We start from the raw sequence: 22,404 nt of genomic DNA on the forward strand, positions 1-22,404 counted from the left end.
AGAAGAACCTTCCTCTTTGACAGAAAGGCTGATAGGGTTGTAGGCATATTTGCATGGTGCTACCTGCTTATGTACCTATAGGCTTATAGGCTTATAGCTGCAGGAGGATTTTCTCTTTTTTCTCCTCCTCTCTCTTCTTTTCCTCTCCTTGGATTCTCATTTCTCTCTACACCCCTCCTTACTTTTGCTTTCTCATGGGTCCCACATGAGATCCATGGATGGAACGGATCGGACCTGCCTGGCAGACATAAATCTGGATAGTCCCTGATCTGTCCTCCTGTGTGCCCACTCTTGGTCTGCCACTGTCCTATTGAGACTGACTCCTGTTGACCTCCTCCCCACCGCCCTCCACCGCCATCTGCCTGATGGATGTCATATTCATGGATGTACTAGTCTCCATTCATGAATTATGCATACCTACATCTGTCATTCTTATGTCCATCCTAGGAGAGGGATCCTCCTCTGTTGCTCTCCTGTTTTTTTCTTTTTTTCCCCCCTGAAGGTTATTTTTTTCCTTTTCCGTCCGATGTGAGGTTTTGGGGCAGGATGTGTGTGTGTATTACAGATAACTCACTCGAGACAAATTTCCCCACCGTCTCTCTCATCTTCAACAGACTTCCCAATGTCAGCCCTTGTTAGTAAAATAATAAAAATGGGTCAATTAATCACTTAATCGTCGCTAAAATCAATATGCCACCTGTTCCTTGTTAAACGTTCGCCGTCGTGTCTCATTACTCGGATCAACCCGTTTGTCATAATCGTCCCTTCTCAACCTTCAGGTTCCCTTCGGGGGATGGAACGCCCAAAAAGGCCATTAAAACCGAGCGACGCGACGGCAACGTCTGACGTTATGAGCTCCTCTTGTGCCTGAATGAGGATTTTAATTTTTTTAACGTTATCAAAGCTGGATGTATTCATGGGGAATCGTGGACAAGTACAAGACACGTTCAGGTCATGGATACATGTACGGCTCAAGGATGGATTCAAATTAATAGAGTCCGAAATCCTATTTTATTCAATTGCCGGGCAGAAAAGCCACAGAGGCTGAACACCAACGTTCACCATCCAACCTGACGGAACTGGAGAGGATCTGCAAGGAAGAATGGCAAAGAATCCCCAAATCCAGGCGTGAAACACTTGTTGCATCATTCCTAAGAAGACTCCTGCATGGCTGTAATAGCTCAACAGGCTTCTACTCAACACTGAGCAAAGAGTCTGAATAATTACGACCATGTGATGTTTCAGTTTTCTTTTTTAATAAATTAGCAAAAAACTTCTACATTTCAGTTTTTTTCTGGAATTATAGGAATTGATTTTGACGGATATCTGCACATTTTTCGAAGATATAGCTACGTAGATCGTGAATGTCGAAGCTCCTGGAGACCAAATGTATACAGTGTGTGCGGAAAGTATTCAGACCCGTTTAAAATGTTCACTCTTTATTTCATTGCAGCCGTTTGCTAAAATCAAAAAAGATCATTTTATTTCTCATGTAATGTGATATTTCAGTTTTTCTTTTTTTATAAATTTGAAAAAATGTCTACATTTCAGTTTTTTTCTGTCAAGTAGGAGTGCTAATGAGAAATAAAAATGAACTTTTTTGATTTTAGCAAACGGCTGCAATGAAACAAAGAGTGAACATCTTAAAGGGGTCTGAATACTTTCCGTACCCGCTGTATATGCAAACGACATACAGGAGTGGGCCACACACCGTGAAAAGAGCCTGGAAGCATAACTCTCAGTTGGAACCAATAGAGATCCCCGAAACAGTGTCGACAGAGCATTTCAGTTTGGACCTAGACTCCCGATCTCCTGCGGTTTCACACATCTACTCGCTATGGACAGCCTGTAGAGCTCCGGGCAGTTTTTTTTTGCTTCCGTTTTACGGTGACTGTGGATGCGGTCTATGTCTTTCAGGAGTGCTGGCTTAACACATTCATCCTCGGGCGTCTGAGCCCCCCGGGGGTGTAGAGAGGGGTTGGGGGGAGGGGAGTCACAACATCCAGCTGACATGAACGTCAACATGGACTCGCCCGGAGATCCGTTACAAGTCCTCAACCTACAGAGAATATGCATGCAGTTTATATGCAAACGCATGGATCTCAGAGCGGAGCTTTGCCGTTGAGGGAATGCCACGGGGGGTCCACGCGCCGACGTCATGCCGGCAAAAAACATCTGTGACCTGTAAAAACCGGCCTGAGCGTGAAAAGAGACGGGGGTTATGGCGAGGTCGGCCCGCAGCTGATCCACTTATACTGCTGAGCTCGAGCTTATGAGGTCCTGCAGCTCCCACAAGTGAATATAAACGCACATGCAAAATGTATGTGGATGTGATGCAGTGCTGCAGAAACAACACACTCAGCAATCTCCTCGGATAAGTAACGGTTCTGAAGCGGATTAATAAACTTCGTATATTTGGTTACCAATTGAGCATATATGAGAATATACATATTTATATATATATATATATATATATATATATATATAACGGTATTGGCTCAGATTCCTGATGTACGTCACATTAGCATACAGAAGTGCATACATGTGCAGGTAACTGCACATACTTTGATTCAAATGGATTTGTTTTGCCCTGAATGTTCGTATCGGAGTTGGTGAAAAGAAAATGAAAACTGGAGATCCATTAATCACACACACACACACACACACACACACACACACACACACACACACACACACACACACACACACACACACACACACACACACACACACACACACACACACACACACACACTGCTGCGATGTGTCTTTGGGGGTTGCATGCGTGTGGTCTTTTTAAGCAATCGTGCGTTGTGAGCGATGGACAGGAGCGGCTGGAATGACGAGTTGCCATTGGAGTCGCGGCATTGATCAATCAAGCCGCCCGAGGCAGTCCGGCCCGCGCAGAGGGGCTGGTTGCAGGATGGGGCCCCCCCACCCCCACCCCTCTGAAAAAAACTAATAGACGCCCCCCCCCCCCCCCCCCTGAAGTGTACATGTGGTTGGGACTTCTTCTTCTCCCGCCCAGTACTGAAACTCAACTGAAATGCAACATTGTTTAATTGAAATATAACCTGGAGTATGCTTAGAAAAGAAAGCATCTGACCATAAAGCGAGGAATATCATTATTATACTGATACAATACTTATATTAATAACATTACCGCCGGCATAATACCGCTGTTAAATAAATATATGCTGTCCTTGATAACCAAGGTGAAAGTAACCCAAACCGTGTTTTTTTATGTCCAGATTTAGTCTTGCTTCATTTCACCTTTTCTCTAACTGGGGATGTGGTTGAAGTAAAACTATGAACGGTAAAACTATGAATAATGCACGGTGAATGTCCTGCATTAAAAATGTTTACTTCAAAGAAAGCAGTGCATTGCTTCTCTAACTTATCGCTAACGTTCACGGTGCGTTGCTTTCCTAACTTATTGATAACTTTCAGACAAAGTGGTGAAATAAAAAGAGAAATGCATTTTAATTTGTATTATGTTTTCTTTCCACTCGTCTGAAAAAGAAGACATGTTATGGAAGCAAAATATCCCAAATTGTCTAGTGTATTAAAAACAATATTGTTGCCAGGGCAAAAGAAAAATGTCAGTTTTATCTACACTTTCTTTTGAAGGGATACGAGTGTCTTGACAAATAACATACACTACCGTTCAAAAGTTTGGGGTCACTTAGAAATGTCTTTATTTTTATTTCTAAAAGCACAGTTTTTTCAATAAAGATAACATTAATCAAAAATACACACTATACATTGTTAATGTGGTAAATGACTATTCTAGGTGGAAACGTCTGGTTTCTAATGAAATATCTCCATAGAGGCCCATTTCCATCAACTATCACTCCAGTGTTCTAATGGTACTTTGTGTTTGCTAATCGCCTGAGAAGACTAATGTATGATTAGAAAACCCTTGTGCAATTATGTTAGCACAGCTGAAAACAGTTATGCTGGTGATATAAGCTATACAACTGGCCTTCCTTTGAGCTTGAAGTTTGAAGAACAAAATTAATACTTCAAATATTAATCATTATTTCTAACCTTGTCAATGTCTTGACTATATTTTCTATTCAATTTTCAATTCATTTGATAAATATAAGTGAGTTTTCATGGAAGACACGAAATTGTCTGGATGACCCCAAACTTTTGAACGGTAGTGTATAACAATATAAGCATAGTATAAATGCTATATTATCCATCCTTAAATACAACAGTGAAACCGTTAGGATAGTGCATGATGGCCACCTCCTGGTTGATTTACTGAACTGCAACCGCACGCACACAGACACAAGTATGTGTGTGTGTGTGTATGTGTGTGTGTCAATTTGGGGAGAGCACTCAGCACAAGAGGGCTTTCTGTCACCGTGGTGCGTATTGCTGACTCCGGTTCTTTTACACTCTACTCAACAAACACAAGACCACGCCTTTGGGCTTTTTACTTTTATTAACAAAATACAAACGGATGAGCAGATGAATGGAATAGTATCTTATTCCAGCTTCACATTAACAGTATCCAAACAAAAACATACAGTAGATAAATACAAGTGTTTCTTCTTCTTTATCCAATTACATTCCGGCTGGTAGTTTTTTTTCTTCTTCTATTTTTGTTCAAACAGAATCGACAAAATCTAAATTGTAGCGACTTGAAACATGAGCCGTGTAGCCATAATTTTACTCTCAAGTTACTTGGCCATACGCACCAGTGGACATGATGAACACTTTGATGGATTACTGAACTCAAGTCTTGAAAAATGAATTAAACATTATTTAAAAGAAAATTGCTACGTGCATTTAGTGCTAAACCATTATACAACAAAAAAAAAGAGATGAAACGGTAAAATATTTCAATATAAATTTTCCACATTTGACCAACTGTTTACAGTACAAGAGTAACAAATCAACCAAAATGAACATCCACGTCTCCCACAGCCGCCCGTATAACTGTGCAGCGTGCTCCAGATTGTTTTGAATCTTTTCCACGTGATATCTTTGTGTATCATCATAAGGCACAAGATAAACTTACTTCTCTCAACTGTAAGAACTGAAAAAAGAAAAAAAAGATGTGGCTGTCTGGAAGAATATAACTCCATTTCAAACGGTGCGTTTTGGAAAAAGCCCCGCACTGCAATTAAAACCGCTCGGGTCAAAATGAATGATAGAGGCAGGATATTAAAACGCAGACGTTATGAAATGTGCCCCGGGGAATTTCTAGCGCCTGATAAGAAACACCAGCGCCCGGATATTACGATTCATAAAAAGGAAGTGAGAAATGCCACACTGAGTCCAAATATTTGAGACCATTTTTGTTTTTTTAAAGACGGAAAAAAACAGAAGAAAAAAAACAGGGCGTGTTTAACAGTTTTTTTTGCAGAACTCTCTTTTGGTCACAAACGGAGGAAATAAATAAAAACACGGCAGCCGTCACGAGTCGCTGTTTTCCGAACTGGAGTCACTGGAGGTGCAGGCGGCGGAATCCGAAGAAGGGCTGCAGCTGACGGGATGGGAGGCGGCAGGACTGCTTTTCTCTGGCGAAGGAGGGGGGAGGGGGGGAGGAAAGGAAGACAATCAAAACGCTACAGATGCCGTCGTCGTCGATGCTTCGTGAGCCACCTCGAGGTCAAGCCTACTTTGGAACTTCTTGAACTTCTTGAACTTCTTATGCAGACACGACTTGACGTACTGCTGCAGCTCGCGCAGCGTGGTCGACTTCAGCGTCTCGAAGTCGATCTCGATCTCGTTGGGGTCGGCGTCGGCGTCGCCCGTCGACGGCTCCCGCCTCTGGATGATGTGCACCACGCGGCCCAGCTTCAAGCCGGGCAGCCGGTTGATGTCGAGGCTCAGCTGCTGCTTCTCGTCGTACGTCATTTGGAGAGCTTCGTCGCCCAGATCCCACGCGTCGCTCGGCAACCCCGGCATCCTGAAATGCCACGACAAAGCGGTCAAAAGGGGTCTCGACGTGATGACAGAGTCAGTCCGGTATCTAAACAAACGGCCCACCTGGAGTTGTAATTCGCATGGCCGCGATGATGCTCGCCGCCCTCTTTCTTGTGCCTTTTGTTTTTCTTCTTCGGTGACGGGGCAGAGACGTCACAGTACGCAGAGAGCTGTTTGAGCAGTTTGATCAATAAAATAAACCAATAAATATACCATGCAAAAAGCGTGGGGTCACTTAGAAATGTCCCTTTTTTTTTTTAAGCATTGTTTTTTCAATGAAGATCACATTAAACAAATCAGAAATACACTCTACATTGTTAATGTGGTAAATGACTATTCTCTGGTTTATCGGTGTGTAGAGGCCCATCTCCAGTGCTCTCATGGTACATTGTGTTATCGCCTTAGAAGACTAACGGAGGGGGAGAAAACCCTTGAAAACCCTTTTTATGTGAGCGCAGCTGATAACAGTTATGCTGGTGAGAGAAGCTATAAAACTGAGCTTATAGAACAAAATTAATATTTCAAAGAAAAATCATCATTTCTAACCTAATCAATGTCTTGAACATATTTTAATATTCACTTTGCAATTCATTCGATAAATAAAAGTGTGAATTTTCATGGAAAATATGAAATTTTCTGGGTGAGCCCAAACTTTTGAAGGTAGTGTATTTTCATTGCATTGTACAAAACCCCACTTTTTTTTTTACCAGGAAGCTTATATGTCAGCATTTGAAAGGTAAAGGCAGAACTAAAGAGAATTTAGCGAGAGGTCGACGAACCCATCAGCCGTGGTGTCGCAAAGCAAAGAGGAACTCAGAGTCGAGGCGTGTGTGGAAACCCACCTGTTCCTGGACCTCAGCGAGTCGGATGGGCTCATCCAGCACGTCCGGTTCCTCCAAGTCGCCCCCTCTAAAATCGGCACTCTTGGCTGGCGACGGCAGCTCCACCGGCACGTCGGGCATCTTTGCGAACCTCTTCTCGAACACACCCTGAAGGCAACGCATGCACAGTGACGAAAAAAAAGGGAGAATGGAGTGAAATAGAAGGCCAAGGACAACCATGTGCTAATTATGTAATCCAATAATTCAAAAAGAGTACCTGAAGTTGGATGGCCTTCGTGACCACGTCATGATGCGGCGGGTTGTATTTGTAGCAATTGGAAAAAATGAGCCTCACGTCTGCAGCGAAGCCTTGGGCTTCCTGGTACTCGCCTCTGTCCATCTTTTCCTGGAATGCGGGAAAAAGAGACAATAAAGGTCACGAAGACAACAGTCGCCCGTGCCCGGGTGGATAGACCATCGTGCGGCTCGGACCTTCACGGTGCTCAGATCCATGGGGTACTTGATGATGTGGTGGTAGTCGTGGAGCTGCATTGCCTCGGCGTCGACGGGCGTGTAGAAAGGCCAGGCGTAGGCCTGGTATTTCCTGGAAAGCAGCTCCTTCAGGATGTTGTTGCAATACTGCAGCTGCTCCGTGTCTTGTCCCGGCGACTCCTCCCCCCGGTCCTCGGCGTCGCGACTCGGACCGGTCGCGGCGGAATCTGCGCCGCCGTCTAGCTTGCGCTTCGGCCCTTTCTTCTCCTTTAAAAAAAAAAACGAAAACAGACGCGATAAAAGAGGGGAAGCTCTTCTCGTGATCTGCGATTTCCAACGAGCGCGAGGAAGACGTAAAAAAAAAGGGCGACTCACTTTTGCGGAGGTCTGTGAAGGCGGCTTTTTGGGCACGGAGGATGAGCCGGAGGGCGTGTCGCTGAGGCTCGCAGTTGGAGGAGATGTGGCCACGCCTCCATTCTGCCCACCTGCATGTGTGGATTAAACACAAAGGAGGGGGGTTCGGTGAGGAGGCAACAGGTATGAGAGGCTATCCATGCCTCGCCTTTAAAAAAAATATTAAAAATAGTGTCCAATATGTCAACAATTAAAGAAACACACAAAATTACCGAGCTAAGAGCAGTATACATTTCCAGAGTGCATTATGGAATGAGGAAACTCAATTTCTGTGAGTGCAAAAAAAGAACCTCACTAAAGGACCCACGGGGTATACAATTTGAGGGCAGTGCCTTTTAAAAACACAGAAGAAGAGGCAGAAGGTCACTGATCTCAACAAGGCATGGGAAGATAAACACTTATTTTATGGGAGCTTTAACCTTTTTGATTTTATTATATGCAATATAAGTCAAAAGACAACATCAAGACGCCTCGCTTGCCTCAGCAATGCCCCGGTCTGGCCTCGCACCTAACCTGATCTTAACTATTATGATGATTATTATAATTATTGCCTATCATATATGATAACATGTAATTATTATTATTATTATGATGATATTGATATTGAAGCATATATTTATTTCTACTGCAACCCTACGCACCCAAATCTGATTTGAATCTATACTCCCGGACTCTTTTCATTTAATTACCTATGTGATCATAACTAGTTTATGATATTCAACTAACTAACTAAACGTTTGTTTGTTTTTTGACACATTGCTTCACATAAAAAATACATAAATAAAATAAAAATAGGACCTGCTTTTCACGCACAAAAAAAGAGGAAACTAGAATGGGCACTCGGTAGAGAGCATGGCTTCGCCGCAGCCACTTTTTTGGTACCTTTTCATGATCTTTGACCCGATCGATCCCAAAATCTAATCAAATGGTCCCCGGATAATAACCAATCATCCCACCAAATTTCATGCGATTCGGTTTAATACTTTTTGAGTTATGTGAATAACACGCATACAAATAAATAAATAAATAAATACACAGCGATCAAAACATAACCTTCCGCATTCTCGAATGCGAAGGTAATAAAGGTGAGTAACTAAACCAGATGTACGCAGAGTGGTCTGAAGCAGTGTGGCCTCTTGGAGCCAAAGACTAAATACAAGAAGGGTTCGTGCCGCGTGCGTTTATTACCCAGGGTGCCACTTTTTTTGCCTTTCCCTTTGGCGGCGGGGGGAAAACTCTCCACCTCCCTCTGCGGCATCAGGGAAACCTTTTGCAAGAACACCTTCTCCACGGCGAGCGCCATGAGCACAATGTCGTCCGTGGGCTGGAGGGCAGAGTGAAATCTGTGAGGCTTTAGGTTCCATGCCCCCCCCCCCCCCCCCCCCCGGAGCTTCCTCACCTTGTTGTAGATGTAGCAGTTGGTGAACATGGTGTTGAAGTCCTGCATGCATTCGCCCGCGTTACAGTAGTAGTCGTTCTCCAGTCGCTTCTTGATGGTTGCCAGGTCCATGGGAGATGTTATGATCGTATGATAATCCTGATTGGGGGGGGGGGAGTCAATGTGGCATAAGATTATCGTCTTGCTTTTTGGATCTGAAGAGGAAACAGCGTTCAGCCACGCTCACTCTCAGTCCCACAAAGTGATTGAGATCATCCAGCTAAAGATATTTGCTTGCTTACGACGTTATCACAACAAACACACAGAACGTAAATGACACCCAAGTTGTAATAAACCGGCATTCTTCTTTGACGAGGTATCTGTCCATAGAGATAAGAGGGTTTGGGTTTTATTTGCCCATCTGCCGTAGATTTCTACATCCATGCCCGACAGATGTGGATAGAATCCCGCTCTGAATGCCAATATCTCACTCCAAAACACCACCTGATTATTACTGTGTTTTCCCCGGCTTTAATTGGGAGGAATTAGGAGCTACAGTAGAGACTATTTAAAAAGAATTCCATTAAATTCGTTTATTTAATTAGCAGTTATTCCATAATTAAAACGCCTGCTTATAAGTCATTAATTAACGACTGACTAGCATGTAAGGACAGGTATAAAAATGCAGTTACACAGTTATCAGTTATTTCTCAAAATCCTTCCAGTTATTTGTTTTGTTGCGTGTACGGACTTTAGAAATATCGGATGGGCTTGAGGGCGAGCGCGAGGCCACATCCCGGTGCCTCTACGCTCACCGTGTCGCTTAAAATGGGATGAGGGATGACGAGGCCACCGATAACCAAAGAGAGAAACAAGGACGACATCGAAGGCGGAAACGAGAGAAAGACAAAAGGAAAAAAGGAAGACTTACGGATTCGGAAGCCTTTTTACTTTGCAGTGAAAGAAAAGAAAGAGGACCCCTTCCAGCAGGGCGAGACGCACACATGTATGACATTTCAAACGGGTGAATGAAGGTTACACAGTGGGGAGAGTTCATGTGCACAATGAAATGTACCTAGATCTGGCATCGATAGCCAAGAGGTCTCTTAAAATAGGTTGTGAATAAGTTTTTACTTTGTCCATCAGAGCCTGAAGGAAAATGTGGTTTTTTTCGTAGAAAATCTAGACCTGCTAATTCACCACAATTGTAGATAGTAAAATAACAAATACCAAAGCCTATACATATATATTAACCTATTTGTTTAACTACCAACAAGCACTACACACTGAAATGTGGATTGAAAGCATCTTTTACAAGCTCGAAGAACACTTGAGATCTCTTTCCCACGACTCACCGGGAGCCCAAGAGCGACGGCATCAACCGGCTGGTGGAAAGGCCAAGCGAACTGGTGCCGCCACAGGGATTTGATCACGACGTTCTGCATGTAGTGCAGCTGGTTGGTCTTCCGGCCCGGCCCGTTGGGGTTGGTGACGGCGGTAAGCGATGGGTCCCGCTCTGCCGACATGGTCGGCGGCGGCGGCCGGCCGGGACCGGTCTCCGGACAGGCGAACGCAGGTCGGCGTTATCTTCTGTGAATTCCGTTGCTCTCGTCCGTCAGCTCGTCAAAGGCTCCGCGGGAACGCCAGCTCACCGCATTCATAGTTTTCATGCCAGCCGATGTGATCTGCGGACCAAAGAAAACAGAGTTATGCGAGTGTGGGAGGTCAGAGACTCTGGTCCAAACATACATATAGACACAAAACGAGCCGCTTCCACTGACCAGTGTAGATGCAACACCGGTGGTGCGGAATACACACACTTTAATTCTGGATTTGATAACAACCCAACAGACTCCATGACAAGTTGAAGATGTCAACTGAGGCATTCAACCTAAAAAAGACTTTTAGGAACAGCTCACGTGAAAAAATGTCAAGCCAAAGACTGCCTAAATGAAGTGTTTGTTCCATTGCTATTGTTATCTTATTGTTCAACTCTTCTCCCTTATCTTGGTTATAACCTGTGATTTTGTGCTGGGGCTATTTTTAATCCTCATTTTGCACGTGAAAAGGTAGTGAAAGGTCATCAAGGCAGTGATTTATTTAAAAGGAAACGCGTGGCTTTTTACGCAATGTAACCGGCGTGTGGACAGTGGAGCTTCACATGCGAGTAGCAGCACAGTGGGACATTAAATTACAACAATACATGAGGTGAATGGCTTTAAGCTCGACATACAGCAACAAGAAGAGCTGGAGGAAACGAAACGTGCAGGTGTGGAAGCTGCTAGCTTAACTTCGAGTAGCTAGCAGGCGAGAGTGCACGTGCACAGCGTCGATACAAAAATAAAGAAATAAAATCGAATAAAATCTCACATTGCCTACTTGGGAGTCTTAGTAGACACAAGTTAAGTCCGAGAGTCCTTTGCTTTGCTTTGCGGAGGTTAAGTTCCGGCTTAACGTGTGAACATGGAGCCTATTCGTTTACCTTACAGGCTCGTGTTAACCATTATGCTCACACAATGGCAACGTGAACCGTCTCGCGGGAGATTGGGGGGTGTATATATAACTAGCTAATATATTTATATATGACATCTACGCTAGTTGTTTTATTAACTCGTTTTCCAAATAAGGCACGTTGAGTTAAACCACAGTAAGCAAGCAAAAAAACAACGAAACAAAGAAACAAACAGGTAGAGAACAGCCGTCAGACCAACTTTGAAACTTTCTGACCAAAACAACAAACCTGACGCCCGGAACGCGCGCTCCCTCCCAGAAGGCTTCATCGGCACATTGTGAGCCACATCTGGGTTACACTGCCACCTACTGGGCTGGAGTGCTTTAGCTCGTTTCACAGTATATGCTCCCTTGACCACGGTATTGTACTGTATTATCCGTTTGCTCCAAAGTGACTTTATCAACAACAATACATTTATTAATATTAAGACAAATTAGCATTGCAATTTAGATTCAAACATAATTGTATTTTACCTCATCAGGATGAACTGGAAAACCACTAATAAAATCCTTAATTGACGTACAGGTACATTTGCTTTTGACACTTATTGTCCCTCATTAGCTTCCGTAGCTTATCAGAGTGACACGCATGCGCAGAGACGCACCGCATTCCTCGCTTCTCGCTAGCTTCTCCTCGCAAGCGAGCACCCAGCTTTATTGATGTATGCGCCCTCCATGGTTGTCTGAATTATCAGAAAATACGCGCGTTTCTCCCTCGAACCTTCCCGGAGGAGCCGCCATCCGACCGCGAGGCTGCATCACATCCCCGTGAGTATCGTATTTTATGCCTGAATCCGTCTCGTTGGAGCGGAGGGCCCCTCCGTGGCAGCTCGACCAATTTGTCAACAGCGGTAATGGCTCTCGAGCAGACGGGGCTGCCCGTTCGCACTCATCTTAGCTCAGGTATAAAACCAGTGGATTTAAGGTCGAGTTGCTGTCCGTCTCCTGCGGCCTTCAGCGCCGAAACGTTGGACCTGCAGCACGAGGAGAGCTGCTGTCAGAGCCGAACTTCACACAACCCAAGCGGTTCCGTGTCGCCCTTTGTTGTAATACGTCTTCATTTCTTCCTTCGTCGCATTTAAATGCGGATACACGTTTTTTAATAATTGATACTTCCAGCCAACCTTACAGTCTCAGCCGACTGTCGTGAACTGTTTCCTTTCTGTCCTTTTAACGGTTCCGAGCCAGGTGACGTTAGCTAGCGAGCTAATTGATAGCTCAATGGCTAGTAGCACCAAAAAACATGTCTCCCTTTTTTTATTCACATGCCGCGATGCTAAAGGGGAAAGCAGACCCACAGTCTGTGTCCTTTTGGTTACTCGAGGAAGAAGATACGGGCATCTTTTGCCTTTTAGATTTAATGGCCGCATTTGCCGATAATTCCAGTATAAAAGACTGAAAGAGGGGAGGGAGCGGGGATCTGAGCTGGTTTCCCCACTAAATGAAAGAGCTGACATAGATCAGCATGCATGTCAGGTTGAGCTGGTCATTTATAATCAGGCATATACTGGACAGAACAGGTACAACACACTGTGGGTCCATTAGAGGTGATAAATCAGAATCAGGTTTTATTGGTCAAGTAAGTTTGCACAAACAAGGAATTTGACTTGGTAAAGTGACTCTCAGTGTGCTTACACAAAATATACATTACAACACAATGCAAAACAAAACAAAAACAAAACAGTGCAGTACAAACAGTGCAACGGTCTAGGAAGTTTAAGAAAGTGATTTAAGAAAGTATATACAAGGCGGAATGACGATACAGTAGCTGAAACGGTAGTGCAAGAAGAAGTGGAGAGTGCGAGAAGTGCAGGGATAAATATAAAGACCAACCAACGCACCCGATTGTTGCAACCACACGTTGTGTACTTTTACACCACACACTAATGCACACAGACGTCTGTTTCCCTCTCTAAAATCCTGGGGCTGTGCAGTTGTTTGGGTGTCGTTTCATTGAGTTTCGTCTTTGAACGTCGTGAAGTTTTGCAGACTCTGACTCTCGTTGCTAAATTCGCTTCCACGTGTGTTTTCCAGGTAGATGCTCGTTTCCTCACCATGGCAACCGAAGATAAGAAACCAGAGACCGACACGAAACCTCCCGTCGTCCCGTCGGCGTCTGCCAGTCAAAGCAAGGTTTGGACCTTTGCGTTCTATACGCTGCTTCCCGTTCTCTTGCAAAGACAGCAAGACTTGTGGGAATGGTGACAACATTTGGAGGCGGGGTTTCAGTTTTCTTTGTGTTTTTCTCCCGATGACTAGATGTTTGCTCGTTCGTCGTGCATGTCTAAACGCCGTGTTTTGTTCTCATTCGCAGTCGGCGCCCGCCAAGCCCAACTACAGTCTGAAATTCACACTAGCGGGCCACACTAAAGCCGTCTCCTCCGTCAAATTCAGTCCCAGTGGAGAATGGCTCGCCAGCTCCTGTGAGTCCCCCCCCCCCACACACAGCAAATTAGGGCTGGATTTATAATTATTTTCCCATTTATCTTTTGATCTGTCAGCTATTTTCTCTCCTGAGAGTTTTCATCCATTAACAGTGGGCAAATGCTTCACAATCTCTCATGTCTCCATCAGAATAATGTCAGCACAGGGTGGTGATTGTTGTCACTTCTGCTTCACAATGAATACACAAATGATCAATAGTTGCCAATACATTCTTTCTTTCAATCGACCAACAAAACTGTTTTACGATATTTTCCTCATGTCAGAAATATACTGTGACCCATCCGTTGAGAGGAGTTTGGTGAGAGTCACAGAGCGGCAGCAACACTGTCAGCATCTTTTATTTATTAATTAGTTTTTTTTATCTTTCCAGCTGCTGATAAACTCATCAAAATCTGGGGCGCATACGACGGCAAGTTTGAGAAAACCATCTCCGGACACAAACTCGTGAGTTGCTCAGGTCCTCGCGGCGCGGTCGCCTGCTCTGCTCCCGGTCCTCCCCCGTGACTCTTTATTCTTCCGACGTTCCCGCAGGGCATATCCGACGTGGCCTGGTCCTCCGACTCCAACCTCCTGGTGTCCGCATCCGACGACAAAACCCTGAAGATCTGGGACGTCAGCTCGGTGAGGGAGCGCCTGAGATCTCACGGGTTGGGATCGGAGTGTTTCCTCTGCTGAATGTGACCTTTCTTCTCTTTAGGGGAAATGCTTAAAAACTCTAAAAGGTCACAGCAACTACGTCTTCTGCTGCAACTTCAACCCCCAGTCCAATCTCATCGTGTCCGGATCGGTGAGCGGGACAGAACCAGCGGATGGAAATAACCCGGCAGCGTGGTTTTTTTAATGTGTATTTATTTATTTCTGCTTCCAGTTTGATGAGAGTGTACGGATATGGGACGTGAAGACCGGGAAGTGTTTGAAAACGTTGCCGGCTCATTCTGACCCAGTCTCGGCTGTAAGTTATTTATTTATTTACAGGGTTCGTACGGTCATGGAAAAGTCATAACATTTTGAAATGGTCATTTCCAGGCCTGGAAAAGTCATGGAAAAAACTTAAATCATAAAAGTTTTGGTAAAGTCATGGAAATGTGTTATAATCACATCAATTACACCGAGTTTGAAATAATTAATATGTTTTTTTTTTTAAAGAAAGACGCTCAAAATATCAGCCGGCGTACGCTCTCAATACGCAACATTTTCTAAAATGTTCATGTTTATACCGAGATTTCAGTTTGGTCGAGGAAATTTGGTTAAAAGTCCTGGAAATCCATTGGTCAAAATGTGTAAGAACCCTGTATTTATTTATTGATTCCCTTCCGTTGATATCGGAGGGTTTGATGAAGTCTCTCCCTGCAGGTCCACTTCAACAGAGACGGCTCCCTGATCGTGTCCAGCAGCTACGACGGCCTCTGGTGAGAACGACCCGTCGGCCGGGCGCCGTCTTCACGTTGCCCTTTTCGTTCGGAACAGAACAAATAAAGAGATGCTGCGTTCACGCCCACGGCGTTGTGCGTGTTCGCTCCGCTCTACTCGCGTCGGTTTACTCACGGGACACTTTCGCTTCAGTCGCCCCCGATGCGCCGGGAAAGGGAGCGTGGCTCGTCTCCGTGGAAACGGTTCTCATTTTCGCCATCCACTTCGCAACGTTTGGCCCGCGCTGACGGATGTAAACCTGTGAGGATGCGGCACGTTTTTCGCGTCGCACTTTTCGTGCCGTCTGGAGGAAATTCGCGTTCATCCACAGCTGTGCGTTGGCGTTGCGTTTATTCTACGTGAAAACTTGTCACTTGTCGCGTTTTTTAATAGTTAGTATTTGTAAAAGCTTGAGGTTTCATCAAATGACGTGGCGTAGCGACCCAAACGGATCCAACTGCGCTACTCGAGTAGCGGCACGACATCGGCGATGACGGGCGGAGCATCTCGACGCCGATTGGCTCTCGCAACTCGGCGCCTCGTGAATGTTTCGCCCAAGTCAGAAAAATTTAATCTTGGGCGAATGTGGCAAATTTCTTCGCGCTGATCGGCGGAAATTCTCGTTATTGGCATTAATTGACGGTTGTGTGTTGATTTGTTGTAATCTACTCGCACGGAAAATTCTGTATATGCTTCTGATGTGATTTGAGCGGAATGTTTAAAGACGTACTGGATTTTAGAAATCTGTTAGATGTGTGTATGAACCACTAATCTTCTTTTTAAATTCTTCTTTTGAACGTTTTATTTGATAACTTCTTCTGTTTGGAGTCCAGTAGCTGACTGACGACGCATAGGACGACGAAGACGGGACTCTTCTTAATCTATAGCACGATATGCTCATTACCTTCGCATTGAAAATGTGGAAGGTTATGTTTTGATCGCCATTTATTTATTTGTATGCGTGTTATTCGCGTAACAGAAAAAGTTGTAAACCGAATCGCATGAAATTTGGTGGGATGATTGGTTATTATCCGGGGACCATTTGATTAGATTTTGGGATCAATCGGGTCAAAGGTCAAGGAAAGGTCAAAATCTTCTTTTTACCATAGCATGGTCAATTTTTATCCAATTGGCATGCAACTAATGCCAACATGTTCATAATTCAATGCCCAATCTTGTGATATGCGAAGGTATGCGCTCTACCCAGTGCCCGTTCTAGTTCTGAAATGAAATGACGACGCTGTGCTTCCATTCTGGTGAAATGTCTTCATGGTAATTAAATAATAAAATATCTTTGTTTTTGTCTGTTCCCAGCCGGATCTGGGACACGGCGTCGGGGCAGTGCTTAAAGACGCTCATAGGTAAGGCCAGCTGTCGTGTGCGGTCAGGCCTCCAATGTGGCGCTCTGTGAATACGAGCTATTTAATTTTAGATGATTGTGTGTGTGTGTGTGTGTGTGTGTGTCCGTCCCCGCCATTTGTGGCCCTGAAGTCGCTCCCTGTTCTGTTTCTCTCCAGATGACGACAACCCTCCCGTGTCGTTTGTGAAGTTCTCCCCCAATGGGAAGTACATCCTGGCCGCCACGCTGGACAAGTGAGTGCTCCGCTTGAGAACTGCTGTCGTTGAGCGTGCTGGCCACCGGGGGGCGCCGCCGAGCTGTTCCTCTCCGCTGGGGTTTCCACACAAAGAATACGCATGAAATTACTCAACAGTCCTCTGGTTTCTCTTCGTTGTTGATGCTGCGCTAACGGGTAACGGTCCTCATTTGTGTTTCTGTCTTCAGCACGCTGAAGCTGTGGGACTACAGCAAAGGAAAGGTGAGCAACGACCCACATTCTGTTTTCTAACTTTTACAACAAAGGAAGTTGCTTATTACTGCAGGCGTGATGCAGAAAATTGACTTTTTTTTATTACCGTTTGTCATTTCAGTGCTTGAAAACATACACCGGCCACAAAAATGAGAAGTACTGCATATTTGCAAACTTCTCTGTCACCGGCGGGAAGGTGACAACTTGTCTTCTTCTTTCCTGTTCCTAATACTGCTCCTGAATGCCTCACCGGCACAGCTCCTGAATCTGACCGAGTGCTCGCTCTCTCCCCCCCCAGTGGATCGTGTCCGGCTCTGAGGACAACATGGTTTATATCTGGAACCTGCAGACGAAGGAGATTGTGCAGAAGCTCCAGGGCCACACAGGTAAGGGACAGTTCAGGTCTGGGGCTGACCGGAATATCAGGAAAGAGTTATTGCTTGAGTTTTTTATTTTTTATGTTTCATTTATTTGCCAACTAATTAAATTACTTTGGAGAGAAGGCAGTCGTCCGTTTATACATATATAATGGTCAAGGTTGATAAATGCCACGACACTATGCGTTCGTGATTTTGCGGTGAACTGTCCCTTTAAGTCTGAATGGGCTCAATATCATGACAATTAGTCCTTAATGCATTGTCTCACACACACATTTATAAAAACTGTCACCCGTTCACTTGCCCCTCCCCCGTCTCCTCTCTTTCCAGACGTGGTCATTTCGACCGCCTGCCACCCGACAGAGAACATCATCGCGTCCGCGGCTTTAGAAAACGACAAAACCATCAAGCTATGGAGAAGCGACTGCTAAGCCCCTCCCCCTTCTTTTTGGATCTTTTTGGGCCACTCATAACTTTTTCTTCTGTTTTGTTGTAAGAAAAGACCCCACCACACACACACACACACACACACACCCTTTCAGGTGATGAAGTTTAAACGAGGAGAACCAAATGAGATGCGTCGGCCGAAGAACATTTTATTTTTTATTATACAATCGATGTTGATGTTCTGGTGCGTCGGTATTTGACACTGCGTTAACTCCCCAGACCCCGGGGCCAACGTAAAGCTTATTTGGCCTTTCTACGATTCATCTGTGTTTTGCCTTTTTCTTCTTCTTAGTTTGTCTGAGTAACTGTAGCGTTGCCTCCATGACCTCCAGTTGGAGAAGTGACTTTGACATCAAGCTTCAGGTATTAAAAGAAAAGACATTTAAGGATCCTATGGCTGTTATTTATTATTCAAGGCATCCGTGTTGTTTTGGGGGCTTAATATTAAACTGCCAGATCTCAAATGTGCTCCTGGTTCGATGACGAGCTTGAGTCCTTTCGGGGCAACGGGCCAGATGTTCAGAGCCCTCGGCGTGATGTGTGACGTCACAGGAAGTAGTTTGACAGACTAAAAAAAAAGTCCTGTTGGAGAATTAAATGAAGTCTTCCCCCCCACCCACTGTGATTAATTTGACAGTTTACAAAAGTGATCAAATGACGCAGCCCCCCCCCCCCCCCCCTTCCTAGGATCTGTACATATATACATTGACGTGTTGTGATGTGATTATTCCAGCTGTCTGTGTGTTTCTCCTGCTCCACCGGCTCTCTGTAGCTCTGCAGCTTCTGTTCTCTGTAGTCGACCTGGAGGTTATCATTTTATTTCATTTAATTTCTGGTGGAATTCATGTTTTGACATTTCGAACCTAATAAACCCAGTTTTTGTACGTTTCACGTGAGCCGAGTCCCGAGTCTGAAAACGTCTCCACGCAATAAACCAGCCGCCAGTCAACATCACTTTTGAGTTTATTTTTTTCTATCCATGAAAGATAAGAACATCAGAGAACAACCCACAAAGAACAAAAGACAAATTCCAACTCCGTAAAAAAAAAGAAGACATAATTAAGGACACTCCCCGTCTTGTAGCGACAGGTTGGAAATGGCAAAGTAAACGATGCAGTTACCGTGGTGACCAAAACCTTAAATGTTCAATCTGAAAATGTCCTGCTTTTCCACAACGTATGCCCGCAGAAGTAAAGGGAGAGAACGGAGAGCACAAGCGAGATAAAATTACCTTTTGTACAAAAATAGATCATTTCCCAACTTTTTTTTGTTTGTCTTATTTTTTTATTGAACATTTTACCATCAATGCAACAAAGAAAGCTGTGATTGTGTCACAAGCCCAGCTGTTCCTGATTATCAGTTTCCAACATACAACTGTCAAGCAACACACATTAAGAGGGTTTAAAGTATGTTTTTTATTTATTATTATTATTGAGGTCCCATAGACGGCTGAGAAGCTGGTTCTTTTAGCGCTGCTGCGATTCTGCTGGTTTTATAAACAGAACAAAAAATAACCCTCAGATTATTCTGAAGGAAAAAAACTAACTTGCCATATTGAGTTGTTGGAACATTATGGTCTGAAAGACTTGTCTTCTCTTCCAAAGTCAGACATACTCAAAAGAACAGATCCGCGATATAGATTTATAAATATATACACATTTACATATTAACAAAATAGAGCTTTGTGTTATAAAGCGTTCATGTAGGGGAGGGAGGGGTCCTTATAAGACCCTCGTCTGTTCGTTTCCTGCTAGGGAAAAGGGGGCGGGGTCGCACGTCGTCCACGATGGTTTAAGAGACCTGCGCTCGGCCAATCACAGTCAATTTAAGAAAGGGGGGCGGGGTATCGGACTGCACGGAGCAGGAGGATATTCAATTATAAATTGAGGGAGACGGGTCACTTAGTTGAAATAAAACGAACACTTAATGTCGCTTAAAAAAATATAAATTAAATTTAGCAAATGTAGCCCAGAATAAAACGGACATTGTAAAAAGTTATCAGCTAATGATGTTTCTGTTGTCAATAATTGCTCGGGGGTATAAATAGTGTAAACTGAGCTCAGACCGGCGCCATCGATCCACCACGAGCGTCAGAGCTCAAATTATTGCTGCTCCTCTTTCGGTCCTGTAGGACGCGGAGGGATTTTTTATTTATGTTTTAGTCTGAGGTAAAATGACACACGCGACGCGGAGAGATAGTGCCCTCCCATCTCCCTGTCGGATTAAATACTGGCGGAGGAAATCATGTGAAGTTCAAGTAACGTCGCAGTGCCGCTTCTCCGCCGCTAGAGGGCGCTCCCGGCTCGTGAACGGCCGGGAGCGCGACCCTGATGAAGGTCATCGCATCAATGGAGTCGATGCCTCTCTGGAGCCCCGATGGTGCCGCCGCAATATTTACAATTTTTGTCAATTGATAAATCATATAATCCCAACATTATAATAAAAAGGGCGGATCAGAAGCCGACAGCCGGCCAATAGAAACGCCCGTTGCTGCTCTGTGGCAGCAATCATGGAAACTTTTAATGTGATGATGAAGAATATAAAAATATAAAATAAATTTAAAAAATCAGTTATGATGATGCTATTTAAAAATCATTCCTCCATGATTTTAACATTAAAATAAATAAATATTGGATTAAAAAAAAATGCATGATGCAGACCTAATTCACATTTAATTAAATGTATTGAAATATGTATAAATAATCATAATTAAAGACTTTAAAGTGGCACACTCCATAGACGCGAGACCGTGAACCGCTTCAGTTCATCACAGGACGATGAAGAGCGCGGGGGTATTGTTTTTCCTCAGGTCGTTATTGTCGAGGCGAATGAGCCGAAAGAGGAAGAACATCCCGAGTGTCGTTTTGTTCTTCTCGCGTCGTCGTACTCGGCGACAGACGCTACTCACCCCGTCCTCGAGCTCTGCTCAGCCGTCCATTGTTTCCTGTCGATAGTGAACAAACCCGTACACAATGACGAGCAGAGGTGTGAACAGTAAGGGGGGATAAAACGTACACAAGTTGTTTACTCCGGTCCGGACTAAAAACATCGTACACCTCACACACACGCGACCCGTTTGAGAACACGCCAACACGCTAACGCGCTCTGTGGACAATCTTTGGAAATGCACTGGATGCATCGTTTCGCAGCAGCTGCAGCATTTAGAGAGAAGCAGAGGAGGAAGGGGCGGGGCAGACAGAATACGGCCATAAAGCATAACGACACACAACGCGGAGACGTCCGACATTTCAGTTCCACTTGAAATGACACCGAGCTGTCGAGAGAAGTGCAGAGGGAGGGGCCAAGGGTTCGTCACGCCGACCCCCGCTCGCCGTTCAGGAACCCCAGTCCGCCCGTCGTGAGGTTAAGTGCCAAGTTACAAAACAAGACAAAACAAACAAGAACAAAACAATATGTCTCTGCTGCTGCCGGCGAGCTCTTCTCCCGGAGGCCGGAGGGAATCGTGCATCGCCGCTGAAGTCAAAGTGAAGGTCAATACTGAGTCCGGCGGTAACTCCGTGTGCAGGTAGATGTCGGCGTGTGGAGGGAAAAAGAGGGGCGCTGAAAGTCATGTGAAATGTGAATGAAGGGCGGGGGGGGTCAGAGAAGGAGACCCATCAACTGATATTCCGTAGAGTCGGGGCGGGAGGACGTTTCCCATCCCCCCTCCCCTCCTCTACCCCCCCACACACACACCGTCCCTCCCTGAAGTGAGTAGTTCAGTCCTGAAAAAGAGAGAGTCCAGTCCACTCCCAGTCCACGATTGTCCCGATCACAACACTTGTGTCCGAATGTGACATCAATGCTGTTTTTAATTGTTTTGTTTTCTTCTTCTTTTTCAAAATACCTGCAAAACACAGCGGGCGCGAGAACCCGATGGTCTCGGCTTTTTCTCTGTCGCCGGGTCGGAAAAGCGAAGGTGAAAAACGATGGCTCAATGCGCTGCTTTTGTCTTCTCCGTCCATGTCCACCGTTGCCGCCGTGTGATTTTCATATGTCTATATATATATATATATATTTCTTATTTATATATATATATTTTTACAAGGTATAAAACAGACCCATAGACACGATGAATTCATTGTTTTGAAAAAGGGAGAGGGGATGGGAGAGGTTCTCCATCCGTCATGTGATCCGTCCCTCGCTGGAGACCCGTGGAGGCATGGGGGGGGGGGCCTCGACCCTCAATCCCCTCTTATGTCATTTGATGCGGGGCTTCTAGCATCTCCATGAGGAAGGTGTCGATGGGCGTGTCTCCGATGAGCTTGAAGAAGAACAAGTGCTCCAGACACTTGAGGCCGATGGAGCGCAGCGCCGGTAACCGCAGCAACAGTTTGGCGAACCTGTCGGGGGGGGGG

General features: G+C 44.8%; 3 protein-coding genes across 9 annotated transcripts in view; 1 reads left to right on the forward strand and 2 right to left on the reverse strand.

Moving 5' to 3' along the window:
* Positions 1–4,434: 4,434 nt before the first annotated feature.
* LOC130205632 (bromodomain-containing protein 3-like) lies at positions 4,435–11,826 on the reverse strand. 5 transcript variants are annotated; one of them, XM_056433121.1, is made up of 11 exons: positions 10,830–11,782; positions 10,404–10,733; positions 9,070–9,207; positions 8,859–8,994; positions 7,632–7,741; positions 7,257–7,523; positions 7,042–7,170; positions 6,786–6,932; positions 6,007–6,113; positions 5,637–5,926; positions 4,435–5,534 (listed from the first exon to the last, which is right to left on the reverse strand). In XM_056433121.1, exons 2-11 carry the CDS (start codon positions 10,572–10,574, stop codon positions 5,431–5,433), a joined length of 1,599 nt encoding a protein of 532 aa, XP_056289096.1. In that variant the 5' UTR covers positions 10,575–10,733; positions 10,830–11,782; the 3' UTR covers positions 4,435–5,430. The 5 variants fall into 5 exon arrangements, with proteins under 5 accessions (XP_056289096.1, XP_056289094.1, XP_056289095.1 ...); XM_056433119.1 differs by lacking the exon at positions 10,830–11,782 and adding an exon at positions 11,789–11,826 and having other exon boundaries at positions 7,257–7,741; XM_056433120.1 differs by having other exon boundaries at positions 7,257–7,741; positions 11,428–11,782.
* Positions 11,827–12,161: 335 nt separating this feature from the next.
* On the forward strand, positions 12,162–18,436 carry wdr5 (WD repeat domain 5). The gene is made up of 14 exons (XM_056431944.1): positions 12,162–12,327; positions 13,594–13,692; positions 13,874–13,982; positions 14,375–14,448; positions 14,536–14,625; positions 14,702–14,791; positions 14,873–14,956; positions 15,358–15,413; positions 16,729–16,775; positions 16,932–17,007; positions 17,198–17,231; positions 17,344–17,418; positions 17,521–17,608; positions 17,930–18,436. The coding sequence occupies exons 2-14, from the start codon at positions 13,615–13,617 to the stop codon at positions 18,028–18,030; spliced, it is 1,002 nt and encodes a 333-aa protein (XP_056287919.1). The 5' UTR covers positions 12,162–12,327; positions 13,594–13,614; the 3' UTR covers positions 18,031–18,436.
* Positions 18,437–18,991: 555 nt separating this feature from the next.
* Positions 18,992–22,404, reverse strand: part of rxraa (retinoid X receptor, alpha a) — a 90,056-nt gene continuing 86,643 nt past the window's right edge. For all 3 annotated transcript variants that reach the window (XM_056431943.1, XM_056431942.1, XM_056431941.1), the window contains exon 11: positions 18,992–22,389. In XM_056431943.1, the coding sequence (XP_056287918.1) occupies positions 22,242–22,389 (148 nt within the window). In that variant the 3' untranslated portion in view covers positions 18,992–22,241. The remainder of the gene's footprint in view (positions 22,390–22,404) is intronic.

The sequence above is a fragment of the Pseudoliparis swirei genome, chromosome 15 (assembly GCF_029220125.1).
Source record: "Pseudoliparis swirei isolate HS2019 ecotype Mariana Trench chromosome 15, NWPU_hadal_v1, whole genome shotgun sequence".
Classification (NCBI taxonomy): domain Eukaryota; kingdom Metazoa; phylum Chordata; class Actinopteri; order Perciformes; family Liparidae; genus Pseudoliparis; species Pseudoliparis swirei.

Excerpts from the sequence above, each read along its gene's own strand:
- LOC130205632 (XM_056433119.1), bottom strand. The coding sequence starts at position 10,574 with ATGTCGGCAGAGCGGGACCCATCGCTTACCGCCGTCACCAACCCCAAC. Across the intron at positions 7,742-8,858 it reads CAAAAAAAGTGGCACCCTGG|GTGGGCAGAATGGAGGCGTG; the intron begins GTAATAAACGCA and ends CCACACATGCAG. Across the intron at positions 6,114-6,785 it reads TCGCTGAGGTCCAGGAACAG|CTCTCTGCGTACTGTGACGT; the intron begins GTGGGTTTCCAC and ends CTGCTCAAACAG.
- wdr5 (XM_056431944.1), top strand. The coding sequence starts at position 13,615 with ATGGCAACCGAAGATAAGAAACCAGAGACCGACACGAAACCTCCCGTC. Across the intron at positions 13,983-14,374 it reads AGAATGGCTCGCCAGCTCCT|CTGCTGATAAACTCATCAAA; the intron begins GTGAGTCCCCCC and ends TTATCTTTCCAG. Across the intron at positions 17,609-17,929 it reads GAAGCTCCAGGGCCACACAG|ACGTGGTCATTTCGACCGCC; the intron begins GTAAGGGACAGT and ends CTCTCTTTCCAG.